At 34.8% G+C, this 10,525-nt stretch overlaps 1 protein-coding gene across 1 annotated transcript; it reads right to left on the reverse strand.

Moving 5' to 3' along the window:
- Window positions 1-8,866: 8,866 nt before the first annotated feature.
- On the reverse strand, window positions 8,867-9,265 carry LOC111883816 (leucine-rich repeat extensin-like protein 5). Its single transcript, XM_023880141.1, has one exon. The coding sequence runs from the start codon at window positions 9,263-9,265 to the stop codon at window positions 8,867-8,869; it is 399 nt and encodes a 132-aa protein (XP_023735909.1).
- Between the last annotated feature and the right edge of the window lie 1,260 nt (window positions 9,266-10,525).

Here is a 10,525-nt window from a genome sequence, read left to right on the forward strand (position 1 = left end):
TTAAGAGCTATGATTGTTAGTCGGTGTTTTAAGTCGTACTTGCAATTATAGTTATTAGACTTATACAAGTAAGAGACTGTTGGATTTAGTGTCTAAACCCATAACTATAATTGGTATGTACTTGACCCGAGAGTAGCATGGTTCATTTGGGTTGCATGGCACCAGAACAACTTGTAAGGATGACTTTTGAGAAGAGGATATTAATGATTTATTAATACATTATAAGTTCTAGTATATTAATATAAAATCATATTATTTAATTAGTATTGATCAAGAATTAATTTGGAATTAATTTTTTGATCAAAAGAGACTAATTAAATATAAGGGGCTGATTTGGTAAATCATTCGTTCTTATCATGTGGGCCAATGATCCATTATTCCTTATGTTGGGCTAAACCCATGTGACAACCCATGGAGGTTTAAACCCATGTATCATAAGGAATATGGAAGTCCATGCACATTAGGTCTTACATGGTGTAACCCTAGTTTTGCCACACTATATAAGAAACCCATGAGCTCCTGAAATCGGCACCGTAGTGTTCTTGGAAGAGCCATAGCCGATTTTTTAGTGCAAGTATTCCCTCTCAAGTCCTTCATTGTTGGTGGTGTTGTGTGAAACATTTATGGCATCACATTTGGGGTGCTAGGCTCTTAAAGGTCCAAGGAATCAAGCTAAAAAAAAAGGTATGTGTCCTAACTAATGTTTTGTTATACTAGTACCCATGTTTGTATGCTAGTTAGTGTAACATCCCGAGTTCAGGAGTGCAAGTTCAGGGTTCAAAGTGAAAGTGTGTATGGTCAACTCGGCGAGTCCATGGGTAGACTCGGCGAGTAGGGTCGTGATTATGGTTGCGTGTTAAGTGGCCAACTCGGCCAGTCGGTGGCTGGACTCGACGAGTTGGTGCTGTGTGGAGAAAACCCTAATCCCGGGGGTTGAGCCCTATATAAAGAACATAATACCCTCTCCCCAGCCTCTTTACTCTCCCTTGAAGTCCAAAAACCCTAATATTCGTTTGTGAGAGAATTAGAGAGCATTTGGATCTTGAAGGAGTGTTTGTTGAAGAGATCTTTGAAGATTAAGGGGCTTGGAGCAAGGGGCTTTACAAGGTTTTGGCTTATTCTTCTATTGGAGTCTTCTCTTGAGGTAATGATTCGTTGCTTGAGTTGTTATCCATCTAGATCTATCATTTGTGGTATTTTTGGGAGTATATCTAGTGCTATCTTGAGTTTGGAGGTTGGATCTGAGGTTGCTACCTCAGATCTAGAGTAGTGATGATCCAAAAGAGCATAAAGTCCCTGTTCAAGAGTTGTTGATGAAGCCTTTTTGTCCCAAACCCTAGCCCTAGAGTGTATTATGCTTAGATCTCCTTGGATTCACGTAAAGTTTGCCACTTTACATGATGGATGGCTTGTATAAGAGTAGATCTATGGATTGGAGACCCTGCATGGCTTGGAAAGCCTCTGTATGGGTTAAGAGCTAGTGGTACTCGACGAGTTGCATGAAGATAGGCAGCAACTCGACGAGTTGGAAGAACAACTCGGCAAGCTGGTTGAAGATAGCCTTGGACTCGATGAGTCCGTTCTTGGACTCGGCGAGTCTGGTCGTGAGGTCCTAACCTTTCCTGGTTGAGCTGTGAATCGGTGAGTCAAGGGATGACTCAGTGAGTTGAGTGCGATTAGACTCAGAGTTGTGGGACTCGGCGAGTCGTGGGGCGACTCGGCGAGTTGAGTCGTGTTATGGGAGTTTCAGAGCATAGGGACTCGACGAGTCAGCGGGGTGACTCGGCGAGTAGAGATAGTCTTGTGTTGACCAGTTGCCTTCCAGGGGTATTTTGGTATTTATTGAGTTCAGTGTTTTGGTTATTGATCAGTGGTGAAGTTCGTGTCAGAGGTTGGAGCAGCGTGATCTTACCTCTTCAGTCGGCAGTTGCAAGGTGAGTTATCCTCACTATATCGACAGGGTCTAAGGCACCAATGTCGGCCCTTTATCGGATTGTAATCCGGGTATCGTTGTTATGTTATTGCTTTGTTATGTTTGCATCCTGGTAGTTAGGATGGTATATGCTAGTGACCGGTTAGGTCAGTATCCTGGTTAGGATGATGTTATGTTATGTGATCTGCTAGATCGGTTGATTGGTGATTAATTGTTATATGATTATATGTTTATGTGCACATGGCTGGTTGACTGGGGTTGGGTTGAGGCGGGTCCTGCTTTGTGCTGTAGGCCAACATACCCAGGGCGGACCGGATATTCCGAAGGCCCAGCGAGCGGTCCGGATAGGCTGTAGGCCCCACGAGGGCGGACCAGATGTGCCGAGGCTCGGAGAGTGGACCAGGCCGACTGAAGGCCCGGTGTGGGCGGACCGGTCATACTGTAGACTCAGAGAGTGGACCAGGTGGATTGAAGGCCCGGTGCGGGCGGACCAACCACACTGCAGACTCAATGTATATAGCTAGACTCAGAAGGTGGACTAGGTGGACTAAAGGCCCGGTGCGGCGGACCAGTCACATAGTAGACCTGAAGTGCATGGCTGTTATGTGTTGTGTTATGATATGGCATGTTATGTGTATGGTATATGTGGTTGGTATTTTGGGGGTATCTCACTAAGCTTCCGGGCTTACAGTTGTGGTTTAAATGTTTCAGGTACTTCAGGAGACCGTGGCAAGGCAAAGGCGTGATCGTACCGCTCCTCATGTTTATGTTTTATGATATAGTTCTGGGAAGACTCTGATAATAATTGTATTGAAAACCTTTTTGCAATGAATTAATGAATATGGGTTGTTTTTGAAAATTTTAAATTGGCTTGAATTTTTATGGATGTTACAGTTAGGGAAATGCTTTGGAAAATTATTTTGCATCTATAATTAGAGAAAACATAGATCCAAAGCATTTAGGGTTGTATATGCACCTTAAGGTTGTTAGGATGATCAAAACCCTTCAAAAAGCTCTTCTTCTCGAGGCCGTCTGGTGCACCAGGACTCGCTACTAATACCTAGGAGGTGTTAGGGAAAAGAATAGAGGCTTTGGGGGTGTTTGGGAGAGAGTTGAAGTGAATTGGTGTGGAGAAGTATGGAAAAACGAGTGCTATTTATAGGCTGCCAGCTTCCACATACGGTGGGTGTACCCAATGGTACGTTGGGCGTACTCCTGCCACATGTCACAATCTCGTGCAAAGCCTTGAGGAGGAAGGTGTGGCCCAGATCTTGCCACGTGCCACTCGTTGGTTAATCCTAAACATTAATTATCTTTTAAATTACGTAACTTTCGTATACGAGCTCCGTTTTTGACGTTCTTTATATCCACACGTAGGTAGCGACGTGATCTACAACTTTCATTTAGACTTCGTCTACTAATTTTGACCTTATATTTAAAGTTATATTTTAGTAGGCTTAGACAGTTAAATTCCGTTAAAAATTCATAACTTTGCCATCCGACATCCGTTTTCGACTGTCTTTATATCGTTGAGCTCCTATTAACGAGATCTTCATTTCTCGTTTAGGTTGTGTTGGCAAATAATCAATCGATCTAAAATTCGTTTTCCGTGTTGTATACTGTTATGCAAAATCTTAGAAAAATCATAATTTCCTCAAACGAAGTCAGATTTAGACGTTCTCTATATGCATGGTCTTGGTTTAACGTCTATTATGACTTTTGTTTAGATTTCTAAGGCTAGAAAGTATTTCATCAAAAAAATCACTTTTTACGTTACGCGAAGTCGTGCCGATTTTGTCGCAAAATTTCGACGGGTCATAACTTCTTCGGTATAAGTTGGATTTCAGTGTTCTTTATATGTACGAAATCCTTGTGACATATATTATACTTTGGTTAAGATTATTTATTCTAAATAATCTTCTATCTAAATTTATTTTTAACACTTATTGTCTCTAATTTGACTAGCCTGAATCTACAGACATTATACTTATTTTCCTCCTTCTTTTGTGACAAAAACAACCCAAATGATTATTTAAGGTGAAAAACAAAAAGAAACCGAATCATGTCCCGAAAAACCGAAACAAATGAAAATTACGCGACTTGGGTGAGTTTCTAAAACCCTTTTTCATCTTTTAAAGCTTTCAGGGAGAATACACACAACTTTATGTTTACGTTATGTTTCACGTTTATATGCACCTTAAATTCCATCTATTTACGTTTCTCACATTTATTTACGTTATTTATACTTATTTACGTTTACATATCATTTTTATTCATTTTTGTTTAATTATGTCATTTAAGTTTATTTACGTTTGTTAAAGTTTATATTTCAATTTTATATTCGTTATATTTAGTAGAAACAACAATAAAAATCACAACTTAAAATTATACCTATAACTCATTTTATGTTCATTTTTTATTAAATTACAACATAAAATGATTATTTAAGGTATATATGTATTTTATACATAAAATGAGCATTTATATTTATGTTGTTACATAAAGTAGTGTATATATATATATATATATATATATATATATATATATATATATATATATATATATATATATATATATATATATATATATATATATATATATATATATATATATATATATATATATATATATATATATATATATATATATATAGGGTTAGGTTATTTTGTTTTCACTATCTATTGTGTGCATGTATGACTGATTATGGACCAATCATTTTTGTTATTTTAAGAAAGTAATTAATGCATATTACATGTTGAAGATATAATAGATATTAATTACATCTTCAGCATTTAATAAGCATTAATTACTTTCTTAAAATAACTAAAATGATTGGTCCAGAATCAATCATACGGTCACACAATAGATAGTGAAAACATTTGAACCTAACTATATATATATATATATATATATATATATATATATATATATATATATATATATATATATATATAAGTTCAATTAAGAAAATAAAAAAGGTTGAGAATTAGAAAATCATTCTCAGTCACTTATTTATTTTTGCAGCAAAAACCTTCATCGTACCGGCGGAAATAGGAAAGAAATACACATGTGTTTTCCATCAAAACATGTTTTCTTAAACTATGATAATCATTACCTTAATATATATAAAAACATGGTTTTTTTCGTTTTTTTAATTTTTAATGAGTTATTTTTATCAAAAAATGATTTTAAATATATCAAAATTCATAATTTTTTTATTCTCTATAAATAGACATCCATATTGATATAGTTTTAAGATAAATTAATTTTTTTAATAGTTTCAGTTATCATTATTTATAATGAATAAAAATCTATCATATTTATTTTTACTACAATACATTCATTATTCAACTACAAGAAAAAGTTGAAATAACTACGGAAATTTGCTACGGAAGTATAATCTATAGTTATTTTGCTACGAATTATGCTACAAAATGGCTTGTTGTAGCTATTTTACTATGGAATTTGCTATAGAATTGCATTTTGTAGCTAAAATTTGAATAACTACGGAATTTCGCTACCTAATAAGTGTAAAAGTGGTATTTTATGTGAAAATCCTTAACTTTCAACCCTCAGTAAGCCAAACATTAAGGCCCTTAGGTTAAATTGAATTTCACATCTCAATATCCTAATAAGTAAACAACAATAATTTTAGAAGTGATAAACTCAAGGCTTAACCATTAAATCCTTAATAGAACACAAAAAGTGATTTAAAAGCTATTATGATCAATTCTCCCAAATTTGTCCTCCAACTTCTAAAATTCATGCAAGTCAATAAGAACACCTAAAACTCATGAGACTTAGTTTTATGGAAATCTTAGTGTGTCTAGTTTCTTCAAACTTTGAATCACATTTCAAAATTCCAAATCCTTGAGGGGTAAAATTGGCAATCTTCTCAGGTTGGTCCATGCTGTCATATATTTCATGCATTTTCTTACAAAAATCATAATAAATGCATCCGAACTCCAAATGCCAAAATTCCAAATCCTATAGTTATATATGGATGTATAGTTTCTCACATAAAAAGGGTCTGATGTAATTCGTAGTAGATTGATACAGTTTATTCCAGGAGTGTTGAGTGGTCCAGAAAGTGACATCTTAAAGTTACTAATTTGTAAATTTAATATAAAATCAACTAAAAATCATTAGAACGACATATTTATATTAATGAAAAGATAAAAGGGTAACTTTACAAATATTATTTTATCAAAATTTAATAATGGGTTGAAAGGTAAGAAAATAGATCCCAAACAGAGCACTACAATCAAAGAGAAAATAAGGAAATATGTGCATATGTTTTATAAGAGTAATACAACAAAACACAAGCTAAATAATGTTATAATTGATGTGTAGGTTCTCGGAAAGGAAAGGATTCATCTATCTCATGCTAGCTAATTTTCAGGTTCAAGGAGGTGAGCTATAGTAACTCTCATATTATGTAAGTATTATTTGTTTTATGTTATTGTTCATGGATACCCTAATCCGGTAGAGTGAATGGATACCCTAATCCAGTAGAGTGAACAAGGAAATGCAGAATGTAGTTTGTTCTCTAATAAGACAAGGACACAAGATTCATTTCTGCTTTCTCGATTCGTTAGTTGTTCTCGTGTATTAAATCACATGTGATTATATGATCTAATCACATATAACTTATATGCACAAGATTCATTTTTGTGTTTTCAATTCAATAGTTGTTCTTTGTCCATATTAATCATATAGTATGTGATTAAATACATAAAATGACATATTATTAAATACATGATAACAAATATTGAATTGAGAACGTGAATTTGAATCTTATTCACATAAATCATATGTGATTAGATACGTATAATCACATGTGATTAAATACACGAGAACAACTATTGAATCGAGAACACAAAAATGTATATTTTCCACATAAATCATATGCGATTAGATACATATAATAACATGTGATTATGTGTATCTAATCACATATGATTTATTTGGCTAAGATTCATTTTCGCGTTCTCGATTCAATAATTGTTTTTTTCCACTTTAATCATATGTGATTAAATACATTTAATCGGATGTGATTATATGTTTCTAATCACATATGATTTTATATAGAAAAAATGAATTTTTTATGTATAAATCATATGTGATTAGATACATATAATCACATGTGATTATATACACGATAACAAATATTGAACAAAGAACACGAAAACAAATCTTTATCCAAAGCAATCATATGTGATTAAATAAATCTAATCACATATGATTACATGAATCTAATCACATATGATTTATGTGGACACAATTCGTTTTTGCTTTGTCGATTCAATAGTTGTTCTCATGTATTTTATCACAGGTGATTATATGTATAATCGTATGTGATAAAGTACATGAGAACAACTATTGAATCGAGAATGCTAAAATGAATCTTGTCCCCCTCAAATCATATGTAATTATATACATATAATCACATGTGATTAAATATATAAAATCAATTATTCAATCGAAACCGAAAAAATAATTATTGTCTACATAAATCATATCTGATTAAATACATATAATCATATGTGATTATATGTATCCAGTCATATATGATTTATGTGGATAAGATTTATTGTCACATTATCGATTCAGTAATTGTTTTTTATCAATTGTAATCATATGTGATTAAATACATATAATCACATGTGATTATATGTATCTAATCACATATGATTTATATGGACAAAAAATAATGATGTCTATATAAATCATATGTAATTAGATACATATAATCACATATGATTATATAAACGAGAACAACTATTGAATCGAGAACACAAAGATAAATATTATCTACATATATTATATATGATTAAACGCATGTGATTATATGTATCTAATCACATGTGATTATATGTATCTAATCAGATAGAATTTATGTGGAAAATATTCATTTTCGCATTCTCGATTTAGTTGTTGTTCTTGTGTATTTAATTACATGAGACTATATGTATCTAATAAGATATGATTTACATGGACAATATTCATTTTCGCATTTTGGTTTAATAGTTGTTCTTCTACATGTAATCACATATGGTTTCTATACACAATATTCATTTTCATGTTTTTGATTCAATAGTTTTTCTTTTTCCACATTAATCATATGTGATTAAATACATACAATCATATACGATTAAATACATAAGAAAAATATTGAATCAAAAATGTGAAAACGAATATTATCAATATAAATCATATGTGATTTGATACTTATAATCACATGTGATTAAGTACATGAGTACAACTATTGAATTGAGAAAGAAATAATGAATCTTGTCCACATAAATCATATATAATTAGGTACATATAATCACATGTGATTATATATATTAAAATACAAATGATTTTTGTGGACAATATTCATTTTAGCGTTTTTAATTCAATAGTTGGTCTTGTGTATTTAATCACATACGAGTTATGTGAAAAATCTTTGTTTTCACGTTCTTGATTCAATAAATCATATGTGATGAAATATATATAATCACATGCAATTATATACACGAGAAGAACTATTGAATCAAGAACATTAGAACAAATTTATGTCCAAATTAATCATAAGTGATTAAATACTTAAAATCACATGTGATTAAATATATGAGAAAAATTATTGAAACAAAAAATCAAAAATGAATATTGTTCATGTAAATCATATGTGATTGGATACATTTAATCACATGTGATTATACGTATCTAACTACATATGATTAAAGTTGACAAAATATAATTATTAAATCGAGAACGCAATACCGACATATGTGATTAAATATATCTAATCACATTTGATTAAATATATCTAATCACATGTGATTATATGTACCTAATCACATGATTTATATGGACAAAAAATAATATTGTACACATAAATCGTATATGATTAAATACAAATAATCACATGTAATTATATACACATAATCACAAGTGGTGGTGGTGTGTGTAGTGATGTTTGGTGGTGGTAGGTGGTAGGTGGTGGTGGTGGTGGTGAATGGTGGTGGGGGTGACATGTAGGGTAGTGATTATAGTAGGTGGCAGGTGGCGGCGACGAGTGGTTGTGATGGGTGGTGGTGACGGTGGTGATGAAGTATGGTGGTTTTGGTAGGTGATGGGTGAGATGGTGATGGCGGGTGGTTGTGATGGGTGGTAGTGATAGGTGGTTGTCGTTTGTCGGTGGTTTTGGTGGGTAGTAGGTGTAGGTGATGGTGGCGGGTGGTGATGATAGGTGGTGGTGGTCAGTGGGGATGGTTGTTGGTTGTGGGGGGTGGTGGAGGTGGTTGGTGGTGATGGGTGGTAGCAGGTGGTTGGTGGTAATGACATGTAGTGGTAGTGGTCGGTGGTGATGGGTGATAGTGGTAGGAGGTGGTGGTAGAGGTGACTAGTGGTGATGGGTGGTGGAGGCGGGTGGTGGTGATGGGTGGTGGGTGATGGGTGGTGGTTGGTAGTAATCCTAGGTGATGGTCATAATGGTGGGTAGTGGGTGGGTGGTAGTGATAGGTGGTAGAGGTGGTTGGGTGGTGGTTTTGGTGGGTGGTGGGTGGGGGTGATGGGGGTAGGTGGTGGTGGTGGGTTGTGGTGGCGGTTGCTGGTAATAGATGATGGTGGTGAGTGGTGGTGATGGGTGGTGGGTGGCGATGGTGGTGGCGGGTGCTAGTTTTGGTGGGTGGTGGGTGGAAGTGGTGGTGACAAATGGTGGTTGGTGGTGGTGGTTGGTGGTGGTGGATGGTGGTGATGGGTGATTGAGGTGGGAGGGAAAGGTGGTAGAGGTAGGTGGTGGCGGTTGGTGGTTTTATGAGTGATGGGTGGGGGTGGTGGTAGCGTGTGGTGGCGGAGGTGGGTAGTAGTGATGAGTGGTGGTGGTCGGTAGTGATGAGTGGTGGTGCATGGTGGTGGGTGTGGTGGTTGGTGGTGGTGGCAGGTGGTGGTGGGTGGTAGGTAGTAGTTGATGGGTTTTAGTCATAAGAACATCCTATGTGCTCATACAAACCCTAATGCTTGGATCTAGGTTTCTCTATTGTACATGCAATTTATCCAAGACTATAAACCCTAGATCTAGCATATGATAATCAATATAACATATAATTAGGGTTTGGATCATACCTTGATTGTTATGTAGCAATAACAATCTCAAATCCTCCTTGTATTGACTTTAGAAAGCTTAGAGTCACAAATGTCACTCCTCTAATGGTTCACAAACACCAAGAGCAAGAGGATGAAGAGGATAAGAGAAGGAGGCTGCCCAAAAACGTGTGGAAACCCTAGAGAACCATTAGTTCACCTTGTTTTTGGGGCATACGGGTTCTATATATAGTGAGGCTATTAGGGTTATCTAACAAGGAAACCCTAATTTGGATGCTTAAGCCCTAAGCAACCCATTGACTCCTTTCCTTAAAGGCCTTGGACGATTTCCAATGGGTTTCCCCATAGAATTCGTCCAACCTTATAATATAAGGCAATCCATGGCCCAATTGCAATTATCTTATAATTACAATTCTAGTCCCTTAAGTTTAATAAATCTCTTTTATTCACAAACTTAATTCTTATTAATTCTTGACTAATATTAATTAAACAATATGATTT

The sequence above is a fragment of the Lactuca sativa genome, chromosome 7 (assembly GCF_002870075.4).
Source record: "Lactuca sativa cultivar Salinas chromosome 7, Lsat_Salinas_v11, whole genome shotgun sequence".
NCBI lineage: Eukaryota > Viridiplantae > Streptophyta > Magnoliopsida > Asterales > Asteraceae > Lactuca > Lactuca sativa.

Coding starts and splice junctions, on each gene's coding strand:
- LOC111883816 (XM_023880141.1), bottom strand. CDS start 9,265: ATGTCATTACCACCAACCACCTGCTACCACCCATCACCACCAACCACC.